The sequence below is a fragment of the Natator depressus genome, chromosome 1 (genome assembly GCF_965152275.1).
Source record: "Natator depressus isolate rNatDep1 chromosome 1, rNatDep2.hap1, whole genome shotgun sequence".
NCBI lineage: Eukaryota > Metazoa > Chordata > Testudines > Cheloniidae > Natator > Natator depressus.
The window spans coordinates 249,235,406-249,260,823 of record NC_134234.1 but is presented as its reverse complement, the minus strand read 5'-3'; the positions used below and the strand labels follow the sequence as shown (position 1 = coordinate 249,260,823).

General features: G+C 46.3%; 1 protein-coding gene across 1 annotated transcript; it reads left to right on the top strand.

The window, feature by feature from the left end:
• Positions 1–1,730: 1,730 nt before the first annotated feature.
• On the top strand, positions 1,731–22,963 carry LOC141988099 (natural killer cells antigen CD94-like). The gene is made up of 5 exons (XM_074953967.1): positions 1,731–2,121; positions 6,004–6,078; positions 9,342–9,502; positions 17,307–17,410; positions 17,713–22,963. The coding sequence occupies exons 1-5, from the start codon at positions 1,731–1,733 to the stop codon at positions 17,828–17,830; spliced, it is 849 nt and encodes a 282-aa protein (XP_074810068.1). The 3' UTR covers positions 17,831–22,963.
• Positions 22,964–25,418: the final 2,455 nt, after the last annotated feature.

Here is a 25,418-nt window from a genome sequence, read left to right as displayed (position 1 = left end):
GCCACTGTTGGAAGACAGAATACTGGGCTAGATGGACCATTGGTCTGACCCAATATGGCCATTCTTATATTCTTATGTAAAAATTAATTATAATATAATAAAAATGTTTAGTACAGAAATTCCCAACACCAGCCAAAATTGATCACTTGGGCAACACAACTCTTCCTGCTGGATACCTAGGAAAGGTAGGTGAGTTCATGGAAATACAATCTGGTCCTGAAGCCTTCCCCCCACCCTGGCTCATCATTAGCTGTCAGGGGAGAGTTCATTCAGACCTTGCTTACAAATCATAATTTTAAATGATAAGGTTGGCCAATTTGCCGAAACCAATGCACCAACATTGTCAGAAAAAACAACAGCTATGTGAGGAAGCTAGTCTTTCTTCATACTTTTCAAACCTATTATACTTTTTCAGGTACAAGTATTTTATCATATGTTGTATTGGCTTTTAAAGTATGTATTAATGTTTCAATTTCAATTCAAATTTCCAACCAATGACAAAATTGGCGACACTGTTGTAACTACAGGTTTCAGAGTAACAGCCGTGTTAGTCTGTATTCGTAAAAAGAAAAAAGAAAAGGAGTACTTGTGGCACCTTAGAGACTAACCAGTTTATTTGAGCATGAGCTTTCGTGAGCTACAGCTCACTTCATCGGATGCATAGCATATTGTGGAAACTCACTGGGGGGTTGGGGGGGGTATAGGGAAGGCCCAGTTTCACTGAGTTAAGTCTTCTGCTGCAGCACCTCAGTAGGTTACATCAAAGAGGAGCTGCAGTGACTAGGCATTCAGTTGCCTGTGCTTTAAGAACCCAGCCCTAGGAAGCCCATGTTGAGAGGTACTGTCTGTGGGAGGGGAACTAAAAAAGCCCCTCTGCTCCCCCTACCCTATTTTTTGCCAAACACTGGTGTCTCAGTCCACTGGGGTAACTGTTACCCCCTCTGCCGGGGTTTTGCCCTCTGACATCCCCTGGCAGCACCTCACCCTGGGGCTTAACTCCATCTCCTTTCCTCCCTCACCCCTTATTTTGCCTTCAGTCCCTATCCTAACCCTGCTTCCAGCTGCTTGACACCCCCCCCAGTCAATTTTCACCACCTGCTCAGACCTTGGCCACCCCCCTCCTCTGATTTGCCCCCTTTACAAGCCCTGTAAAAAGCAGTCAGCAGAATCTTATGACTAACAAGGGCAGGGTGAAGAGTAGTGGCTTCAGCAGATGTTTCTGAGCATGTTCAATTTGTGTGACCGTGCAAAAAAGCCCCTCTGCTCCACACACCTATTTTTTTTTTAAACAAACACTGGTGTCTCACTCCAGAAGGGGAGCTGTTACCCCCTCTGCCCCTCCTTGTGCTGGGGTTTTACCCTCTGGCAGCGCCTCACCCCAGGGTTTAACTCCGTCTTCTTTCCCCCCCTCATCCCTGATTTTGCCTTCAGCCACTATCCTAACCCTACTTCCAGCTACTTGAGCCCCCCCAACCGGTCAATTTCCGCCCCCTGTTCAGTCCCTGCCGCCCCCCTCCGATTTGCCCCCTTTGCCAGCCTTGTAAAAAGCAGTCCGCAGACTCTTAGAGCTAACAAGGGCAGGGAGAAGGGCGGCGACTCCCGCGGGGGTTACTGAGCCTGCTCTGTAAACCACAAGCGGCACAAGGCCACGAGGGGGAGTTTCCCCGCCGTGGCGCCTGCGCCAAATTTGAATTTTTATTTTTCCCTTTCCTGAGCAGGCGGCCGTGCTGATGGAGGCGGTTCCGGAGCTGCAGCTGCGGACGCCTGTGCAAGGACAGAAGACAGCGGAAAGGCCGAGCCCGGACTCCGGTTTGGACTCCGGTTATGACTCCAGCATCCGCTGGCGTCCGCAGCGCCGGCAGGACTCGCCCGAGGCTGTGGTGGGAAAGTTCTCGCTCTCCGGAGCCGAGTGCGATTCCGGCCCCAGTAGCCCCGCAGCCGCCGCCTTGGATGCGGAGGGACGCGCAGACCCCTCCGGCTGCAGCCTCCAGGCGAAGGCCGAGCCGCCTGCGTGCGGCAGCTGCTCCCCGCTCGGCGACGGCGGCGGGCGGCTCCCCCGGGGCAGCGACGGGCAAGGACAGACTCCGAGCCCCCGGCGCCTGCCGCTGAAGCGCCCTTGTGGTGAGGGGAGACCGAAGGCAGCAGGGCAGCTCCGTGGGGTCACTTTCCCGCTCCTGGTGCTGGCGGGCCTGTGGGAGGGTGTCCCGCCTGGGGAGGGCAGGGGGATCCCTACAGGGTCCCCCTTGAGGACTGTCCCAGGCAGGGCCAGCTCTAGGATTTTTGCTGCCCCAAGCAAAACAATTTTTGGATGCCCCTATTTTTTTTTTCGTGCCCCCCCCGCTCCTTCCCCAATCCCCAGACCCACCGCCTTCTCCCCTGGGCGTGCCGCATTCTTTCCCCATGGCTTCCGGGGATCCTCAACTTCTCCTCCCCCCCTCCCAGGCTTGCCGCGCCAAAGGGGCAAGCCTGGGAGGGAGGGAGGAGAAGCAGCGTGGCCGGGGGGGTGCCCAGGGGAGCAGGCGGAGGCGAGCTGGGGGCACATTTCTAGGGGCGGCATAGCCAGCACCGGGATGCTGCCCCTAGAAATGTGCCGCCCCAAGCACTTGCTTGTGTTGCTGGTGCCTAGAGCCGGCCCTGGTCCCAGGTTAAATGGCTGGGAGTTCAGTAGCTTTAAAAAATCTAATTCTAGGAGGAGCTGCCCCTTGAAATGCCTTTAAATCTTTTCTACTTCAAACAAGGGGTTTTTCTGCTCCTGGCTTGGAGCCTACCGCACTATGGGTAAAGCTACACAGAAACGCCACCCCCACCCCTCAGCAGCTATTCTTAGAGCTCCAGTCAACTAACTCAATCTTGCTCAGCTCACAGTGTGGGGCTAAAAATAGCAGCATAGCTAGTGGGGCTAGATTCTTGGCTCCCAGACCCTCCCCACTTGCTGGGTTTCAGCCTGAGCCCAAATGTCTACACTGCTATTTTTAGCCCCACAGGACAAGCCCCAGTCAGTTGACCCAGGCTCTTAGCCTTGCTGCCATGGATTTTTTATTTTATTTTATTTTTTGCTGTGTAGATGTACCCACACAGACCTTCTGACTCAGGTCCATGGCTTGTCCTGTATCCCCACTGCAAAATGACTGGGCCTGAACCCAAGTCATAGTGGGACTTGGGCTACAAATCACCCCCTGGGCAAGTCCTAGGACTCAGGTCCTGAGTGCTTGCTGTGGTGAGTCAGACAGGTGTGTGTATAGATGGTAGGGAGGTTTGGGTTCAAATCTGAGTTTGCACTCTGGTTTACAGTGGAATGTGTGTATATATATATGTGTGTGTGTGTGTGTATGTATGTATACACACACAGAGTAACTCCTCGCTTAACATTGTAGTTATGTTCCTGAAAAATACGACTTTAAGCAAAACGAAGTTAAGCAAATCCAATTTCCCCATAAGAATTAATGTAAATGGGGGGGTTAGGTTCCAGGGAAATTTTTTTCACCAGACAAAAAACTATATTATATATATCACACACACAGTATAAGTTTTAAACAATTTAATACTGTACACAGCAATGATGATTGTGAAGCTTGGATAAGGTAGTTAAGTTAGAGGGTAGGATATTTCCCAGGAAATGTCTTACTGCTGAATGATGAACTAGCACTCGGCTGAGCCCTCAAGGGTTAAAACGTTGTTAATGTAGCCTCACACTCTACAAGGGGGCACGAATGGAGGGAGGGGATACAGCATGGCAGACAGAGACACACACCCTGTCTGTGTGAGAGAGAGACACATTGCCCCGTTAAGTATTCTGACACCATTCTAAGTACCTTGCCTTTAAAACGATCAGGAAGTTGAGACAGCAGCTGCCGCCACCAAACTCCCCCTGTCCTGTCCCCATCCTGCTCTATATGGAGAAGGTGTAAGCAGGGGGCAGAAGTAGGGGGGAGGGGGACATCCTGACATTAATCCCCCTCTTCCCCCCTCCCTTGCACAGCAAGCAGGAGGCTCTGGAGAGCAGCTCCAAGGAAGAGGGCAGGAGCAGCACATGGCAGTGGTGGGAGGGACAACTGAACTGCCAGCAATTGATAGCCTGCTGGGCAGCTGCTGCACAGGGAAATTAGGGGAGTGGGGAGCTGATAGGGGGGCTGCCAGTTCACCCTGGTTCCAAGCCCGCACCAGCTAGCTCCAGCAGGCTGCTCTTTCTTCAAGCAGTGGACGAAGCAGGCAGCTGCCAAACAACGTTTTAAGGGAGCATTGCACAACTTTAAATGAGCATGTTCCCTAATTGATCAGCAACGAAACAACATTAACTGGGATGACTTTAATTGAGGGGTTACTCTGTGTGTGTGTGTGTGTGTGTGGTCCCATCAGCAAGGGAGAAACAGACTGTCAAAGGAGATATGTACAAAGTTATTGCAAATGCACAAAAAATCTGAAAAAATAGGGTTTTTTTCTTCTAATCTCTCAATTCTAGTAATTCTAATAGACAAAATAATTCAGAGATGTATGAAACTCCAGTCCTGTAAATTGTTCCATGCAAGCATGGAACTTGGACAACTAGTAACTAATAGCTCAGTGGTTCTCAAACTTTTGTATTGGTGACTCCTTTCACACAGCAAGCCTTTGAGTGTGACCACCCCCTTATATATTAAAAACACATTTTTTATATTTAACAGTTAAAAATGCTGCAGGCGAAACAAGATTTGGGGGTGGAGGCTGACAGCTCACGACCCCCACATAATAACCTCACGACCCCCAGTTTGAGAACCCCTGTAATAGCTGAATCTGCTTTTTAACTTTTTGAAATGACTAGATTTCAACTAATGGTGTCCCTTTTTAAACAACAAAAAGACTGGTTTAGTGCTTCAGTCTGGGAATTTATCCTTACAAGGCCCATGTTCTGTACCTGGCTCTGCCACTGACTGTGAGGCCTTGTCTATACTGCAAATGCTTTGCCAACATAACTGTTCTGGTATAGACTGGCAGAGCCTGGTAGTGTAGATGCAGGATATGCCAAAAGAAGATTTTTTTGTCACTACCATAGTGGCACCTCCCTGCATGATGTTAGCTCTCTTCTGTCAACACAGCTGGGTCTATGATGGGGGTTTTGCTGGCACAGTTGTGTCTGCTGGGGAGGAGGATTCACATCCCTGACCTCATAGCTAGGCTGACAAAACCTTATAGTGTAGACCTGACCTCATGATAGTGATCTTGGGAAAGTGACTATGGGTATGTCAAGGCTATGTCTACACTGCAATCAGGAGATGTGATTGCAGCACTTCTTACACAAGCTAGCTTTGATCTAGCTACAATGCAATAGCATGGCAACTCAAAGCCAAGTAGTCTCTGATCTGGATGAGTGATACGGAAGAAGTTTCTTACAGAGGGAGCAGCTTGTTCCCATTCTGCACATTGCAGCATGTATCATCTGCCATGCAGATGGTTGGTAACATAGTGCAGATTGGTCTTCTGCTGATGTGTTGTCGCGAGGCACCTCCCATATATTTAAATCTCCATATCTCTGTTTACCCATATTTGCTTCACAAGGATGTTGTAGGCCTTACAGAGATACTGCCAACCTGAAACTTAGTCAGTTTCAAAAAAAAAAAAAAAAAAAAGACTTTAAAAGTAGTTCCTGGTCCCATACTTAATCTTGAGTCCCCATGATACTGTATCTAACTTTACCGTTATAGTTTTCTGTTTTTAAAATGTTTTCTTTTCTCTTGCTGTCTGAAAGTAACACAGAGACTGACTGACAATGAAGAGTGCTATCACATAAATAAAATATATTGAAAAATAGAAGTAACTAAATTTTTCTTTAATTTTTCACTTATCATCATCATTGGGATTACTTGTTACAATGTTCAGACAATAATGTCACTGTTTAAAGTAGATGTAGTCATTTTAATTCCTTAAGTGCTTTGAGAACCTCCAATGGAAAGTAATGTAAAAAGACAAGGCATTCATAAGCATTATATTCAGAATAATAAGACTTGGTGCTGACTCTTCTGATTTCAGGTCAGTACTCCAACATCCTCTGGAAAGTAATAGCTGGTGTACAGACTGTGGTTATTTTGGTGTTGCTTCTGACAGGTAAGGGCTTTAGAATAAGGGGAGAACATCTCCTTGGACATTTTCATCTTCTGGCTTGTTTCTAGAACTGTGAGAGTGAAACTAATGCAAATGCCCACAATATGAAGAAGGCTTAGATTCTCCCTTGCATCCCTGGCCAAAACTCCTGATGGTACATTAAGTAATATATAGCACTTGCATGACACTTCATGGTTATCGGATACACATTTAAAATCTGAACACCTATCTCAGGTTAAGTATCGGTATTTCCATTTTATTCAAGCTTCCCAACCTTAGTTTGTTCCACCCCATACTCCATTCACTAAACAATGTTGATTTTTGAGACCGCTAAATTCTTACTGTAGCAGCTCCCTGTTAATTTGTATTGTGTGCTCACTCTCAGGAGAGTTCAAATTTGGCATTTTCTTTTCTTTTGTATACTCCTTTCTAAACAGCAGCAGAATTCAAATTGGTTTATCAGTTCATGATCCAAAATACTTAAAGCATTCTAGTTCCAACTTGAATTACTATATTTTCTTTCTCTGAAATTCCCCTCATCAGCTTAATTGGATTCAGTAGTTGTTTTGTCCCCTCAAACTGTTTTATAGTGTTCTGCGTGCAGCTAACCAGAAAGGATTGAAAACTACAAAGTTACAAGGACTGGTAACTGATATATAAATCCTGAATCAATGTCTAGAAAACAATCAAGTCACAGTTCTGAGGTCTGATACCTTAGAAAACCAGCAGGACTAGAGAGTTCTGCTATGTATTTTAGGGTAGTGCCCATTATTAGCAAATGCACAAGTGGTACAATAAAGATGGGAAAAGGTTCAAAATATAAAGCAGAGAAATAAAACAGAAATGTATAAATAAAAAAGTCAAAAGAGCTAGGTAGATATGACACATATTTTAGCCATTCGATAGCTTCAGGGTCAGCAGTATGGAGTATGAAAAGGTCTCCTGGTAGACCAGCAGAAGGTGAGCAGCCATTCAGTAGATGTATGGTGTCTCCAGGTGCACGTCAGCTACACAGATGGCTGTTCTGAGTCCCGAGGTGTGGTCATTTCCTGCACTTCACCCTGCATCTGAACTGGTTGAGCTTGCCCCAGCGATAGCATGGCAGCTCAAAGCCAGGCAGTCTCTGATCTGCATGAGTGATGTAGAAGGAGTTTCTTACAAAGGGAGCAACTTGTTCCCATTCTGCTCAACACAGTGTGATCGCATCTGTTGTGGAGATGGTTGGTAATGTAGTACAAGATTGGTCTTCTGCTGATGAGTTGTGGCGAGGTGCCTTGTACATATCTTTGAAAAGTGGCAATTGTGGTGTTAGGTTTTTTGCTGCAATATAATGCCTGAATTAGGTGATGAGATATTTGAAAGGACTGGCAGCCGCTCTGTGCTGGTTGGTCTCATAGCCCTTGTTGTTCTCATTGTCTGATTCAATTGCACATCAACTAGCGTTGTGCTTTGGTGTGGTTAAGCTCTCCCTGTACAATACTATATTCTCCAACTGAGTAGCAGAGAGCTACATCGCTGTACTATATAAACAGCATATGCCAATGGAAAGCCGGAAACAAATGTTGTGTGCCATCACTGTAGATACAAGCCTTTAAATCACACAATTCATTAATATCATCCCTTTTCTTCCTAGTTCTCAATTCTGAACTGATTTTGGTAGTTGCTGTGTCAAATTATTGGAGCTGGTAGCCAAAGCTTTATGCTACATGAAAGCAACTGGGAATTGCAGTGGGAGTACATGGGTATGAGTGAGATTGGAATTTGGTTCCTGTCTCTTGCTTCATTTTCTTCAGTGTATTCACTTTTCTGTCCCATCTGATGCTTTCTTTTGTATCTCTTTGTTCCTTTTCTTTCCCTTTCATTAGCTGCTTTCTTTCTCTCTCTCACATTACGCTTTACTCTCCACTCTGCTTCTTCACTTTTTTTTTCCTTTTAGCTTTAGAGGTAAACTGCAAAAGAAAAATAAGGGGTATGGGCACTTTATTCCCTGCTGCATTATGATTTATAGAGAAGGACTATGAGATTATTTTTAAATGAAGGGGTTTGTTCTGCTTGGTTTTTTAAATGAAAACTTCAGTTCTTGCTTTCTCGGAAAAATACTGTGCGCTCTATGCATAAGATAAGTTGCCAGAGGAATAACTTTAAAAAATGTATGTTTGTTTTTTTCTGGGTTTTTATATGTCATAAGAAACTAAAGACAACTTCCCCACCCTTTTCTTTGCGTGTCACCTTTAACCAGTTTTTCCTGTCCTTTTTTCCTCCGTTCCTGTCCTTTCTTCCTCACTCCATGCTCCCTCTTCCTCCTTAACTCCAGATGTGTTCAGAGGAAAACCAAAAGCTGCTTTCCTTCTCCTTTAGTCTGTGAGGAGACAAGTCAAGACTTAACTGCAGCTCCAGATTGCCAAATGCAGCATTTTGTTCTTTCTGCATCCTGTGTGCAGCACAGAGGGAATGACGGTCACTTCAATTGCCTGCAGAGAGCAGCACTGCTACTAGCTTCAGAAGGAGAAGAGGGAGCACTATGCCACTGACTTGCTGTCTTCTGGTCTTTGGGAAAATGACTTGCTCTTCTGTCTCAATTTCCCCATCTACAAAATGGAGATAATATTCACCCACCTGCCTAGGGTTGTGAGGATTAATTAATAGCTGTATAGTGCTTTGAACATATAAAGCACTATTTATAAAAAAAAAAACTGCTAAGTATTCTGAAAAATCAGGCACTCTTATTCTGGCATAAGAACATCCACACATGGAGTTAATCAGGAACAGCTATTTTGGAATAACTCCCTGTGAAGACAAGCTCTTATTTGGATTTTTGAAGCTATCACACACTAGTGCTTTACAGCCTATAGAGAGAGGAATCATTTCTCCCACCAGTGAAATGCAGCTATCACTGTAAGTGCTATGTGGCAGCTGTTTAACAATACACAGCAACATTGCAGAAAATTTGGGACAGAAAGTGGGTCTATCTTTTTATGGCTTTCATACCACAGCTTATCACTGGGGTAGCAGAGCCCCTAGTGAAGAACATTGTGCCCTTTTGAAATTGCAAGACACAGGTAGGGTGGTTGCACTAGGTACTTATTCAAATTTAGTTTGTCCAGGACCACTGGCACTCTAGAATTTCAGCTGGAATTTCAATGATATTCAGACTGAGGTTTAGTGATATTCAGGTGTTCTGTTCTATCTCAGCAGCCTGTAATATGGTTAAGGAGAAAATAACATGTCTTAGAATGTGACTATGCTGTTTGCCTTATGTCTCCCAGGAACCTTCTCTCCACAGGTCAGGCAGTGTCCAGAAGACTGGATATGTTTTGGAGGGAACTGTTATTATTTTTCCACTGATACAAAGAGCTGGGATGCCAGTAAGGAGTACTGTGCCTCACATGATGCAACACTTCCTGTGATAAAAGAGAAACTGCAACTGGTGAGAATGTGAAACTATTTTACCTGTTTTAACAAACATCCCATTACTGACTTATCTTATGTACCTAATGAAGTCCATTCTGGAGGTTTCCTGTATTGATTATTTGTACAGCAATATAAATGTCTGTGGGAGAATTATAGACAAGACAATGCTGCACCCACAGTCTAAAAGTAAAATATTGCATTATCATCCTCTAGAAATAGAGCAGGTGGGGAATGTTCCAGGAAGTCAAAACAGAAGGTCAGTGTGGTGGCAGGTGAGAGAGAGGATTAATAGGTATTTGGGACTAATAGGTGACTTATCTTCACAGTCACTTGTAAAATAGTGGAACAAATATTCAGAGGAGAAAACATGCTAAGCTGGGGCCCTATTCTTCCACTGCAGGATATGAATAATTCCAGTTGAAATCAATGACTTATGTCTCTTGGGATAATTGGGGCTCAGAGTGGAGCCAATAGTAATGGCATGAACATAAGAAAGTGGAGACTGAATGTTTGGGTATGGGGTATAATAGGATATGAAATAGTTTTTCCCCAAGGGAAATGATGGCAACCCCATTGCTTCAGAACCTCAAAACTAGAGCTGACAGAACACTAGAAAATGAACTACAGGGAATAGTCCTTCACTGGCCCTTTGGAGATGCAGTAAATGACCTAATAGTGTTTTTGGGATCAGTCAACCAAGAAACTCTGTTATTTAAAGGGTGAGTGCCTGCTGAAAAACTGTTCTTAAATAATCCTTACATGGAAAAGCCCAGTGGCTATCTCTTTCCCATGCATGGGTGATAAAATGACAATCAAAGTTTATAGCGCAGACAAGAGCTAAGTATGGGCAATGGGATGCAAATTTAGGAATAATGGCAGTTGGGTAAGAGAAATTTGTGGAGATGTGCAGGAAAGAATGGTAGTAAGAGCCCTGGATCTGGGGCTTTCTGAGGACTTTTAGAATAAAGTGGTGACTATGTGGAAACAATCTCATTAGCCTCTGCTGTTGATGGAAATGACGATTTTTTTTTTGTAAATTACAGTGGAAGTTAGTTCTATGTTGTGCAAGTCTTCCCCTTCAAAATAGATCTTTTTAATTCCATCTGTGGAGACAATGGCGGCCTTCCAAGACTGCATTTATCCCTACGTTTTTATCTACAAGCCCTATAAAATACTGAAAAGAGTAAGGAGGAAGCAAATGGATTTCAATAGAAATCTCCGTGGACACAATATTAGGAACAGGAAGAAATTAATCCCCTGTCTTTTTTAATAAGTAGACTACTTTGTTTGAAATACCACTTACTCAAGTCATAATGCCAATAATCAATACTCCTGAATAAGGCTGTGAGTCTTTCACGGAGGTCACAGATTCCATGAATTTCTGGGACCTCCATGGCTTCCACAGTGACCGGTGGGGCTGACCCCTGAGCTGCTGGCCCCGAGCAGCGGCTGGCCTCAGGGACTGCCTGAACAGTGGCCCCAGGGGCCTCGGAGCAGTGGGTGGCTGGTGGTCAGTGCCCTCCAGAGCAGCTACAGTAGTCATGGGTATTTATAGTAAAAGTCATGGACAGGTTACAGGCCATTAATTTTTGTTTACTGTCTTTGATCTGTCCATGACTTTTACTAAAAATACCCATGACTAAATCTTAGCCTTACTCATGAACCTAGAGTAGGATTTGTGAGGGAGTGTCATTCCCCCAGGGATCCATAGCAATGAGTGGGGAAAAACAGTCACCTTTTTTAACTGTTCGAGATGTGTTGCTCATAGCCATTCCAATTAGGTGTGTGCGCGCTGCGTGCACGGCCGTCAGAAAGTTTTTCACCTAGCAGCATCCGTTGGGTCAGCTGTGGAGCCCCCTGGAGTGGCGCCTCCATGGCTCTCAATATATGACCCTGACGACTTGGCACCCCCTCAGTTCCTTCTTGCCGGCTACTCCAACAGAGGGGAAGGGGGGGCAGGTTTGGAATGGATATGAGCAACACATCTTGAAGAACAACAGTTACAAGAGGTGAGTAACCGTTTTTTCTTCTTCGAGTGATTGCTCATATCGATTCCAATTAGATGATTCCCAAGCCTTACCTAAGCGGTGGGGTCGGAGGTAAGGAATGCTGATTGTAGTACCACTCTACCGAAAGCCGTGTCATCCCTGGCGTGCTGGACAATGGCGTAGTGCGAGGTGAAGGTATGCACCAAGGACCAAGTTGCTGCCCTGCAGAGTTCTTGGATCGGTATTTGGGCCAGGAACGCCGCTGACGAGGTCTCGGCCCTAGTGGAGTGTGCGGTAAGACCTGGGGTCAGCACCTCAGCCAGCTCATAGCAAGTGCGGATGCAGGACATGATCCAGGAGGATATTCCTTGAGAGGAGACCGGGAGGCCTTTCATCCGGTCCGCCACTGCTACGAATAGCTGGGTCAATTTTCTGAACGGCTTAGTGCACTCTGTGTAGAAAGCTAGGGCTCTGCGGACATCAAGGGAATGCAGCCCCTGTTCCCGGGGACGAGCATGAGGTTTTGGGGAAAAGACGGGTAGGAAAATGTCCTCGCTGGTGTGAAAGTTCGACACCACCTTGGGGAGGAAGGCTGGGTGCGGTCTGAGTTGCACCTTATCCCTGTGGAGACCGTGTAAGGCGGTGCTGAGGTGAGGGCCTTTAGCTTGGAGACATGTCTCGTGGACATAATGGAGACCAAGAAAGATACAGGAGGGAGCACATGGCCAGTGGTTTGAACAGGGGCCCCATGTGCCTTGAAAGGGCCAGGTTAAGATCCCACGCAGGGATAGGCTAACAGATCTGAGGGTATAGATAGTCCAAGCCTTTGAGAAAGCGACCAACCATAGGGTAGGCGAAGACAGAGTGGCCAGATGTGCCCAGGTGGAAGGCCGAGATGGCAGCGAGGTGAACCCTTACAGACGACACTGCCAGGCTTTGCTGTTTCAGGTGCAGGCAGTACTCTAAAATGAGGGGTACCAGTGAGGGTGTGCAGCACTGGTCACACCAACACAAAATATGTGATGGCTCTAGTAGAGGGCTTCCTGCTGCCTAGCAGGACCTGCTTTACTTGGTCCAAACACAGAAGCTCCATGAGGTTCAGCCACGCAGTGTCCAAGCTGTGAGGTGGAGGGACCGCAGGTCAGGAAGACATAGGCAAGCATGGTCCTCAGTGAGTAGATCGGGAAGGAGAGGCAACATGACCAGTATGTCCACAGACAGCTCCAGCAGCATGGTGTACCAGTGCTGGCGAGGCCATGCTGGAGCTATCAGAATCACCTTTGCCCTCTCCCTGTGGATTTTCAGCAGGACTTTGTGCACGAGAGGGAACGGAGGAAAGGCGCAGAGCAGGCGACCTGTCCAAGGTAGCAGGAATGCATCCGTGAGGGAGCCTGGGCTGCAACCCTGGAAGGAGCGGAATGCTGGGCACTTCCTGTTGCATCGGGTGGCAAACAGGTTGACTGGGGAAACCTCCATCTTTGGAAGATGGGGTGTACAACATCCGGTCGGAGAGACCATTCGTGCAAGTGGAAGGATCTGCTGAGGCAGTCCACCAGCATGTTCTGGATCCCAGGAAGAAAGGACGCTACCAAGTGAACGGAGTGGGCTATGCAGAACTCCCATAGTCAGATGGCTTCCTGGCAGAGGGGGGACGAACGCCGCACCCTTGCTTGGTGATGTAAAACATGGCCGTGATGTTGTCCGTTAGAACCGCCACGCAGTGACCATGCAGTTAGGCCTGGAAGGCTTAGCAAGCAAGGTGCACCGCCATTAGCTCCCTGACGTTGATATGGAGGAAGAGCTCAGTCTGTGACCATAGGCCCTGAGTCTGAAGGTTCCCCAGATGTGGTCCCCACCCCATAGCTGACGCATCCGTAACCAGGGACAAGGAAGGCTGGGGGCTGTGGAAGGGGACTCCATTGCACACCGCTCAGGGGTTGAGCTACCAGCGAAGGGAGGTGAACACCTGTCCCGGCACAGTGACCACTGAATTCAAGCTGTTGTGCCCCGGACGGTAGGCCAAGGTGAGCCATGCCTGCAATGGCCTGAGCCGGAGCCTGGCATGTCCTGTAGAGTCTGCTGAACCTCAGGCAGCAGGCCCGAGGCTTGCAACCAAGAGGCACGCCTCATGGCAACTCCAGAGGACAAAGTATGCGCTGCTGAGTCCGCAGCATCCAGTGAGGACTGCAAAGAGATCTGTGCCACCGTTTTGCATTCATCAACAAGGGCCCCAAACTCCTCCCTGGACTCAAGTGGCACAAGCTCCTTGAACTTGAGCATTGAGTTCCAGGAGTTGAAGTTATAACGGCTCAGGCATGCCTGCTGGCTGGCAATCCTGAGCTGGAGCCCCCCACGTGGAGTACAGCTTGCGGCCAAACAAGTCCAGCCGCTTAGTCTCTTTCGACTTGGGCGCCGGGGCCTGCTGACCCTGCCTCTCTTTCTCATTCATGGCTGCAACCACCAGGAAGCAGGACTGCGGGTGCGTAAAGAGATAATTATACCCCTTCAAGGGCATGAAGTACTTGTGTTTGACCCCCTTGGCCGTAGGGGGGGATGGAGGCCGGGGTCTGCCAGATGGTTTTGGCATTGGCCTGAATGGTTTTGATGGGGGGCAGGGCGGACCTTCCGGAGCCAAAATGTCTACCAGCGGATCCTCCAATTCTACCACCTCCTCGGCCTGCAGGCCCATATTGCGCACCACCCTGCGCAGAAGGTCCTGGTGGGCGCAGCTGTCTATGAGGGGTGGCCCAGAGACAGAGGGTGCCTGCTACAGCCTCTTCAGGGGAGGAGGACAAAGAGGCCAAGGGGGAGGAGAGGGTCATCCCAATCTTCCTGCTCTTTGGGAGCTCAATGCCCTGCGTCGCTGACCACCTCCGGCTCAGGACCCGGAGTTGGAAGTGGTTCCAAGGGGGGAAGGAGGCATGATGCCTCCTCTGCACCCCTAGAGATGGGCCGACTGGTTGAGGCTTCCGGCACCCTCTGTTCAGAGGCAGGCGACCGGGAAGCTGTGTCTGGTGGTATGCCCACGGAGTCCAGAATGGCCACTGAGTTGGCCCCTGCTATGGCCCTGCTCCCACATCAGGGTACCCACGGTCCAACCGGCGCCGGTCCTGCTCTGAGTACTGAGACGCTCTCTCCAACCCTGAGGAACAGGATTGGGACCGCGAGAACCAGGGCAGCGCCGCAAGGCTGGGGAGCTGTGCCAGGACTGGGAGCTGTGCCGGGACCGGTACTGGGACCTGTTCCGCAAAGGCGACTGGTGTGCGGAGCGGCGCCATGACCGGTAGCATTGACGCAACCGGCGTGCGGAGCGCTGCAGGGACTCCTAGCAGTGCCGAGATCTTGAGTGGTGCTGAGGCTCGACCAACAGTACTGACCGTCGGATCAATGCTGGCTTACCTCAAGACGGTGCCATATACTGAGGCGCTGGAGGCTTGGCATGGAGCAGAGGAGACCCTGGTGCCGTCATGGCAATGAGGTCCCTCGCAGTCGCAAAGGTGTCCGGGGTGGACGGCAGGTGGACATCCACAGTGCTCTGGGTTGGGGAGTCCAAGGGCACCAGACTCTATGGCTCCCCTGTGGGGCCGAAGTCGATAATGCCGTGGCCACAGACTGCCCCTGGGTGCTCCTCTCTGGGACGCACCACAGCGGCCGGCTCCAGAGGGATGGGTCTCTGGGACGGAGAGCCACTTTTCTCCTGCTTCCAGTGCCGCTTCAGTGCCGGGGAGTGGGAGCGGTGCCAGGTAGATGCCACCGGCTTTGGTGCTGGGAATAGCAGTGCTGCGGGTCTTGGCCAGAGTCCATCCATGGTGCTGCTTCCGCTACTGCTGCCGGGGCGCTGCGCACCAAAGAACTTGGTGCTGGATCCTGCCACACCAAAGGAGGCTGGGAGGTGCTTAAGGCGAAAGTCCCACTCCTTTTTGGTCCTAGGACAAAACCCTTTGCAGGTCCTGCACTTTTCGGCTTGGTGAGCCTCCCCCAGACGCTTCAGACAAGAGTCATGGGGGTCGCCTGTTGGCATGGGCTTGGAGCAGGACTTGCAGGGCTTGAATCCCGGGGACTTGGGCATGAGAGCCCTCTCAAGGAAAAGCAGTCGGGTGGAGGGTAACCCCCAGCCCCGCAACCCAACTGCCACTAACTATATAAGTAAGAAAACAAGAACTACTACACCTCTACCCCGATACAACGCGACCCGATATAACACAGGTTCGCATACAACGTGGTAAAGCTCCGACACGCTGCTCTGGGCAGCGTGTTAAGGGTGCTGGGCCGGGCCGGGGCCAAGGAGTTGGATAAGGGGCAGAGGGTCTCGGGGGCAGTCAGGCGCTCCCGCGCCCCCAGGGTCTGGGAGACAGGAGCTGTTGGGGGGCACTTTTGGGGGCCCCACAGTCCCAGAGTGGCTGGGGGGATTAGCGGCGGGCCGGGAGCAGCCCACTCCGCTTCCCTCGCCCCGGCCCCAGCCGTGTCGCTTGCGGAAGGGGGTTTGGGGGAAGGGATCCCCCCACACCCACCGGCAGCGGCGGAAGCAGCCCAGCCCCAGCCCGCTCTGCTTCCTGCCGCAGGTGAGTGCGGGACCTTTCCCCAACACCCCCCCCCTCAGCAACACTGCTGGGGCCGGGGCAAGGAAAGCAGAGCGGGCTGGGGTCGCATCGTTCCACTTCCCGCCGCCGGTGAGTGCTGAGGGCATCCTTTCCCCAACCTCCCTGCACTCACCAGCAGTGGGAAGCGGAGCAGCCTGGCCCCAGCCCGCTTCACTCTGCCAGCTCCCAGCCATGGCGCTCTGCTTCCCGCCGCAGGTGAGTGTGGGGAGGGCCTCCTTTCCCCAACCTCCCCGCACTCACTGGTGGCGGGAAGCGGAGCGCCGCGGCTGGGAGGTGGCGGAGTGGAGCGGGTTGGTCTCCACTTCCCACCGCTGCCAGGGGGTGGGAGATGTGTATAGGGGTCAGAGCAGTCAGGGGACTGTGAGCAGGGGGGTTGGGTAGGGGGTGGGGTCTTGGGGGTGATTAGGGATGGGGGTCTCTGGAGTGGGCGGTCAGGGAACAAGGAACGGGGGGGGCCAAAGCAAGTTCGATATAACGCGGTCTCACCTATAAGGCGGTGACCTTTTTTTGTCTCCCGAGGACTGCGTTACATCGGGGTAGAGGTGTACTAACAGAACCACTATGAAACAAGCTAGGGAAAACATGGAGAACTTGCTAAGCAAGATGCCACAGTTCCAACAACCGTCACGGAACTGAGGGGGTGCCAGGTCAGCAGGGTCATTTTTTGAGCACTATGGAAGTGCCACTCAAGGGGGCTCCGCAGCTAACCCGATGGATGCTGCTAGGGGAGAAAATTTCCAACGGCTGTGCATACGGCGTGTGCACACCTAATTGGAATCAATATGAGCAATCACTCAAAGAAAAAATGTTCATGTTGACAGTGGCTTCTTGAATGATAGAATAGCATCCAGTGGGTTTTTTTGCTGCCTTAGTTGACCCCCCCCAACCCCGATACCCAGTAAAAATAGTAAGTTTATTAGCAGCTTATGCAGGGAAATGCAGAGACTTAAGTTGGTATTGGTTGACTCCTGCTTTGTAAATGTTCATGCACGTCTTTTTGTCATCTGCCTGGAATCTAGTTTTCTTAAATATATTCATGTATTGAGGCCTGAGGTCCCTTTTACCCAAAGGAATAATTGTTTTGGTGGTAATGGGTAAGTATTTTTTTAAAATTCAAATCAATAGTGAAAGCTTCTATTCCTGTCCTGTGTAGAACAAATTGCATAAGAGGGGAGGTTCAATTTAGGATGGGCCACAAAGGAAAAAAAAATTCTGCTATTCTCAATTACAGGAGAACATCGAACGCTTGAGACAGAACCATTACTACTGGATTGGGCTAAGAAAGGAAGCAGCAGAATGGCAGTGGGATGATGGATCTCCATTTACTAATGATGTGTATGTTTTTTCAGCTGTGACTAGAAACTTGGTGGGGGGTATTGGCATATGTCTGACTGAAACCAGAAAGAAAATGAGTTGCTGTCAAAGCAGAGTTGAGAGACATTGTATGTAATTATTTGTAATTCATCAAGACACTTAACTTCTGCAACAACAACAAATAGGTTGTTTGCTGATTCCTTCTGTCTTTAGTTGCATAAATCTGGAGCTGTAGAAATGATTGGTGATCCTGGCTTTTCACAAACATTTTATCTTCAGAACAGAAGTGATTCATTCCCATTTATTTTTTTTCTTCTCCCTAGCATCCAATTGGAAAATGAAGACACGAAGCTGAAGTGTTCTTTCCTAAACAGTGACAAAATTGTTACTGTAGATTGCACATCTTCAAGACGCTGGATCTGTGTCAAAGAATCCAAATGAGTAGTATTCATCTCCAGTGAAGGGTTTGTTAGTAGTGCAAGGTACAAACATAATCTGATTTTTTCCAGTGGAGTTTATTACAACTTCTAAATTCTAACAAGAGTTTTTAGAGAAATGTAGTAGATAGAACTCTCCTGAACATAAGATCTAAAGTGCTGTGATTGGAGGCCTGTTGCAAGGTGCACTGGGGTATGCCTGTAGCTGATGTGCCATCACAAGCAAAATCCAGCTCCTGTAGACATCTGCACTTATTTATTTGTACGTGTGTATATATACGTACATATGTATTATGATAGTGTTCAAAGTCAAGATCTGGATTATGCCAGATGCTGTACAAACTCAATGAAGACATTGTCCTGAAGAGTCAGCACCCAAAAGTGTACTTTTGTTGGTGTGTGTGTGTGTGTGTGTGTGTATACATACACACTGTGATTCATATGTCCATGTAATACGTTATAGGTCATTGAGCCCTGGTACGAATGACGCGTGCTTGACATGAATGCGTGTGTTGCAAGTTAGCAACTGAAGCAAGAACTTAAGGTCAAGGACTATTAGAACTCTTTGTGCAAAAACAATCTTATGCTCCGAGGAAAAATACTGAAAATCATCAGAAAAGGAAATAACACCAGCTGGACTGATATAAAATTGTATAAGAATTGGAGGAAATGGCATGTCTTGGATCATGGCAGCCCACCCAGGATTCTCTCTTTGGAGTTGTGTGGGTAGAAGGCCTAATAAACAAAGGCAAAGGACCGATGACACGACGGAATGGACTATGAATGGGTGCCTTTTTTTTTTGCAAATCGGAGTCGTTCATTGATCCAGAGAACCATGTGGATATAGATGTGATTTTCACCAGCTCCCCGCATCTTATGATCTTATCCTGATGGAAGAAACCTCGACTGGCCATTGGGAGAATTCTGACTTTTGGACTCCGGTATAGCGTGTTTGGGTTGTGAATGTGGAGTGAGTAAGGTTTGTTTTGTAATCAGTGAAGAGCATTTAGAGTATTATATACCAACACTGTGTCCGGTATCTGCTTGCTCCCCATCTCGTAGGGAGACCTCTATTACAGGTCTAACACTTAGGTAATTTACAGACACATAAAAAGATTACATTGTTTAAAAAAAAATACAAAAAAAACCCACAATGTGGGGGGAGAGAGAGTCTCAGCATAAGCCTTTCCCCGCCATTTATATTTTCTCTTCTCTGTCTTGCCTGTTGTTTTGTTTTTAGCCATTGTCCATGTCACTTTTTTAGTTTTTATCTCACGCCATTTGCCTCTTGGTCAGTGATATTATTTCTAAGAAGCTAGGCAACAGTTACATACTAGGAATTTTGGTAATCTTTAATTTTTTCTTAGGAATTCTCCCCTTTCCTCACCATTTACCCTACTAGAACCTTTGGCTCCTTGGTTATATGACTTTATAACCTTTCCCTGCTCTTCCCAAATGCTCCTACCACCTCCTCCCCGTGCTTCAACTACATCACTCACCCCTTGAAACCCTCATTTTGTTGTTAACAGAAAAAAGTCTGTCTGGATTTTTTTCTTAATTTCTAACACTGACAAGGGATTAAGGGGAAAAATAACTTTTGTTTTGTGAACAGCATTTTATGTAAATTAATGTTCACTCTTTTCCCAGCAATTTGTGTGGATTTTCCCAACACAACAGGGAGAAAAACTTTTACACTTTTTTTTTAAATTGACTAGATTTCAAGTTCATGTTACCCACTTCAATTCAGTCCATTTCAGTGATTTGGGGGTGTGTGTGTGTGTGTTTGTTTTATAAATGTACTTGAATCTATAACAGGATTTCCAATTTACCACAGACACAAGAGTTTTGTTGCAGAATTCAGCTCCCACTTGCTGGGCCTTCCTTAACATAAAATGCTCTAGAAAGCCAATTATAACTTAAGTGCTATATCATGGCTGTTTTAAGGCAATGGTTCTAAACGTCTTCTATACAGTGATCCTATGTGAAAACAGAAACAATTTTCAAGATCCTCCTTCTATCTAGCTATAAAGAAGGGAAAGGTGGTTGCAACTTCCTGAAACTTGTTTGTGACCTGACAAGGGTCACAGCTCCCAGGTTGAAAACCCGTTATCTCAGGTATCTGCCGTTATCAATCTGTGTAGCCAGGGGTGAGTTCCAGTGCCATATCTTGAATCTATTGTTATAATTTTTACTAATTGTTTGTTCAGCTTTAGATTTCTGGGTTATTTGCCAGACATGCTTCGGAAGCTAGGATCACGCTCCTCTGACAAGCTGGAAAATCAATTCTAAACCTGCAAAGCCTACAACTCTAACCTGCCTAGAAACCCAAATTGCCTATTAAGGCCATGTGAGAATAGATGTAGTATGGTGTTTAGGATCCTCATGTCCCACTGAAGGTACCTGACAGTATTAGACACTTTTAAACAGTTGGATACTTGAAGTTTGTATATTTTTAACACAACCCTTTTACCAATAACTATTTTTTAAACTTGATCATGTACGCTTTTCTCAATGTATTCATTATTTTTAATTCAGAATGTGAAGCATCTTTCAGAACAGGGAGGGACAAAAATGTATAGAAGTAGCAAAGAAAGGGTGGCATTTGGCTTCTGTTTTATGTATCTACAGTGTTTGCTCATCCTGGGAAAGAATTGGACATGGGGCCAAATTTCAAAGTCCTTTAGGCACCTAAAGATGCAGGTAGGCGCCTAGTGGGATTTTAGAAAACACATGAGTAGGTTGGGTGCCTAATTCTGACTCAGTCCCATCTTAACCTTCTTAGGTGCTTTTGAAAATCCCACTAGGTGTTTATCTGCATCTTTAGGCACCCGAGTGCTTTTGAAAATCTGATCCATACATGTTTTTAAAATATCTTGTTTTCCAAACTGTATGGTGAATATAGTTCAGTTGACCATCTTATCAGAAATAATTATTATCATAAAAATCTAATCAAAGACCCTAGATCACTTTTTTTATAATGGTCTGGGAAAAAATGTAAATTTCAGAGATACATCCATAGAAAACCTGTGTATAGAAGTTCAGCATATTTGAATTTAATAATGATTTGAGATTATCAAATAACAGATTCAAATGGAATTATTTTAATCAAAGATTATCAATCAGATTAATACAGGAAAGAAGACATATTTTACCACCTCCTGTACTACACAATAGATAAGCTAAAAGAGTTCTAATGTGCTCATAATTAATAACATCTGTGACAACTGACAGTTCTTAATGAGTTAAACATCTTTTAATGGGTCCTTAATTTCAGTCATTACAAAAAACATTTGCTCTAACAAGTACCTCTTATTAATCACAGAACATAATTAGAGCATAGGCATCCCTTATCAATCACCCAGTCTTATTTGTAACATACTTTTGTAGACACCTATTAGTTTGAGGGGTCTTTTCCTTAGACATTCAGATTCCCATAAGCTTGAAGACACCAGCAATAATGAGATACAGCCCAATACGGGAAATTCCTGAGCACAAGTCACTCACAGGCTAAGAACCAATACTCTGGGACTTAAAATTCAAAGACTGTCTTTGCTAATATAAAAGATTCTGGGGTAATAGTTAATATGAAAATGAATTTAATATACAAGAAAGAGGACTAAAAAGATTAATATTTACCAACAAGTAGTTGTATGTAAAACTCAGCTATATGATGTCTTTGTATATATTTTTTTGTCTGTCTGTGTCTTGTCTCTTGCTCTCTTTATTTGTTTTATCATAACTGACTGAGAAATTGAGAATTAACACAAATATCTCCTGCAATTATTCTGATCCTATTCATGCTTTCTTGCGGGGTATGGATTACTACATGGCAGTGTTTATGGAAGGGTACAGTGGTGATGCAAAGATATTGTAAACAGCTGCATCTGATGCCAATGGTCTAAGCACCGAATAGCTCGCATGTTTTAACACACTCGAAAATCAGACAAGTGCCTAAATATGGATGTAACCTAACTTCAGGCTCTTATTTTTAAAAAACAAATTATAAAAACATTACAGTAGCTGGGGCTCAAAACTTAATGTGACCTTTTCATAAGAGTGCAAAGTCACCAAAGCTTGCAGCCTGAGCTGGGCATACTCCAGTGTAGATGGCTAATCAGTTCTGACAAGCTTAATTCTATGAGTCCAGACCAACTAACTGCTGTATGCTCCATAGGACCAGTAGGCCTGGGATTAAGAACATAAGAATGGCCATACTGGGTCAGACCAAAGGTCCATCTTGTCCAGTATCCTGTCTTCTGACAGTGGCCAATGCCAGGTGCCCCAGAGGGAATGAACCAAACAGGTGGTAATCAAATGATCCATTCCCAGCTTCTGGCAAACAGAGGCTAGGGACACCATCACTGCCCAACCTGGCTAATAGCCATTGATGGACCTATCCTCCATGAATTTATCAAGTCCTTTTTTGAACCCTGTTATAGTCTTGGCCTTCACAACATCCTCTGGCAAAGAGTTCCACAGGTTGACTGTGCATTGTGTGAAGAAATACTTCCTTTTGTTTGTTTTAAACCTGCTGCCTATTAATTTCATTTGGTGACCCTGTGATGTTCTGTACCTCGTGGGAATACCCTGCACTCCCATGTTCATCCTTATAAGATGATTGTGTGGTATCCAATGCAAAGCTTGTCATGTCAGGTGTCTTCGGAAGGCTCATGATGCACTGAGCATTGTTATAGTAATGTTATAGGTTGTAATTTCATGTATATAGTTATGGGGCTGAAAATGTCCTCATGGCTTAAAACAAGCACAGGCAAAACTCCAGGAACAGAGGAGCAGTTCACACCTCATCAGGGCATGTATGGGACAAACCCAGCCCAACCTCACAAGAACAAAGGACACTGGCCTAGGCAGCAACAAAGGATCTGTTGGAGTCTCCAGTGAGTCACCCCTCTTCCCTTGGTCAGTCAGGGACTATGATGAGGTAATGCCCACCTGACCATGAATGGGGGGGGGGAGGGGAATGCCAAAGGGGAGAGCCTGGCTGGGTGTGGTGAGAAGCATCTAAGTTTGTAAGAGCACTGAAAGTGTTAAGATCAGCGTAGAATGTGTTTTGCTTTTATTTCATTTGACCAAATTCAACTTGTTATGCTTTGATTTATAATCACTTAAAATCTATCTTTGTAGTTAATAAATTTGTTCATTCTACCTGAAGCGGTGCGTTTGGTTTGAAGTGTGTTAGAGATTCCCTTTGTGATAACAAGCCTGGTACATATAAATTTATTTAATAAACTGACAAACTCATAAAAGCTTGCAGTGTCCAGCCTGAATAACTGGACACTGGAAGACAGAGGTTCCTAGGGTTGTGTCTGGGATCGGAGATATTGGCTAGTGTCATTCAGTTGCACAATCCAAGCAGCCCAGGAGTAGAGGCTGTCACAGCAGAGCAGGGTAAGCTGGCTCCCAGAGTAAAGGATTGGAGTGACCTAGCAGATCACTGATCCAGATAACACCAGGGGAACATCAAAGACCCCTAGTTCTTGTGTTATGAGAAGAAGTAAATAACACTTCCTTATTTACTTTCTCCACACCAGTTGTTATTTTATAGACCTCTATCATATCCCCCCTTAGTCGTCTCTTTTCCAAGCTGAAAAGTCCCAGTCTTATTAATCTCTCCTCAACGGAAGCTGTTTGATGCTCCTAATCATTTTTGTTGCCCTTTTCTGAACCTTTTCCAATTCCAATATATCTTTTTTGAGATGGGGCGACCACATCTGCACACAGTATTCAAGATGTGGGCATACCATGGATTTATATAGAAGCAATATGATATTATCTATCCCTTTTTTAATGATTCCCAACATTGTTTGCTTTTTTGACTGCCGCTGCACATCAAGTGGATGTTTTCAGAGAACTGTCCACAATAACTCCAAGATTTTTCATGAGTTGGAGAACACTTCAATCTCTTTGGTCACTCGATTACAGACCTAAAAGTTGCAATTCTTCAACAAAAAAAACTTCAAAAACAGCCTCCAGTGAGAGACTGCTGAATTAGAATTAATTTGAATACTGAATACAATTAACTTAGGCTTGAATAAAGACTGGGAGTGGATGGGTCATTACACAAAGTAAAACTATTTCCCCATGTTTATTTCCCCCTCCCACTGTTCCTCAGAAGTTCTTGTCAACTGCTGGATATGGCCCACCTTGATTATCACTACAAAAGTTTCCCCACTCTCCTGCTGGTAATAGCTCACCTTAAGTGATCACTCTCTTGTTACAGTGTGTATGGTAACACCCATTGTTTCATGTTCTCTGTGTATATAAATCTCCCCACTGTATTTTCCACTGAATGTGGAAATGTGCTATGAGTGTGCACCAGAGCTGACCCAACGGCTACCACTGAGGAAAAAATTTCTGGGAGCTGTATTTGGGGTGCTGGAGCAAAGGGGAGTGCCCTCCCTCAGAGACTGACAGCAAGGGAGAGCCAGACGTCCCCTGGTGTGCGGAACCCAGAAGGCTTATGCCACCATGCCAGAAGTGGAATGGCAGGACAGGGACAGGAAGTATAAGAGGTGGGCCCTGCAGCTCAGTTGGGCAGGAGCCACCAAAGGAGGCAGATGCTTCCAGCCTGCTGCTGGAGTCAGAACTCGCAGAAGACTTCTGCTGTCCCGAGGACACCTCCCATGAGGCCCATACCATGAAAGGTGCTTCTAATAAAGATTCCCCTCTTAAAGAGGTCCTAAGAACACATTTTCCTTGGGTCTCACATAATTCAGTATAATTATTATATTTGTTTCATGTAATATCTATCCTTTAAATGTGATCTGAGAGAGACAAGAGCGGGTTGCAGATGCTGTACTAAAAAAAAACTTCCCATAAAATACCATGAAGGCTTGAAAGCTTTTTTTTTCCCCCAGACCATTTCCTGCTTGGATAGATTAGAAATATTAGATCTTGTCTTCTCTGTTTGCCTGGAACTCTATATGAATGATTGGAAAATGAGTGGGATTATGACACCACCTCTGATAGACTGAAACCTGAGCAGTTGAAGAGATTTTTAGTTAACATTAATTTAACTCACACAGTTGGGAGAGAACTCTGAAAGATTAAACACTTTGCCCCTTAAATTGCAGGTTCAGAAAGCTCCCTCTAGTCCTCCAGCCAAACAGGAAAGACTAGACTTGGTAATCTTAATATTTTTAACTAAAAATATAACGAAAAGCACTTTTCCAGGTCTCCTTTATATATCATAAAACACAAAATAAAAGCACACATTTATTTTCCCTTTTCGGCAGGTCTCCTTTATGATATGTGTAATCAGTTAGGTCAGACATAGGGATATTTGTCCCCTGACATCTAAAGTGCTGAGCCCCAGTGCTCCCACAGGGCAGAAGCCCTGAGCCCCCTGCCCTGAGCCCAAGTGCTCCAAGAGTCAGAAGCCCCAGTTCTGTTTCTCCACCCCCCCCCCACGTGGCTGAAGTCCATAACCTCTTCTTCAAAGTTACAGAACATTTCAGAGTTACAGACAACCTCCATTCCCGAGGTATCTGTAACTCTGAGGTTCTCACTTTTTACCCCTTTTAACTTTTAGATACCCCTAGGCACATGCCTCCTGTGCCTAAATGGAAATCCAT

Bases quoted from the DNA above. Each gene is read 5' to 3' on its own strand.
- LOC141988099 (XM_074953967.1), top strand. From the start codon at position 1,731: ATGGAGGCGGTTCCGGAGCTGCAGCTGCGGACGCCTGTGCAAGGACAG. The intron at 6,079-9,341 runs GTAAGGGCTTTA...TATGTCTCCCAG, and splicing joins TTTGGTGTTGCTTCTGACAG to GAACCTTCTCTCCACAGGTC. The intron at 17,411-17,712 runs GTATGTTTTTTC...TCTTCTCCCTAG, and splicing joins TCTCCATTTACTAATGATGT to CATCCAATTGGAAAATGAAG.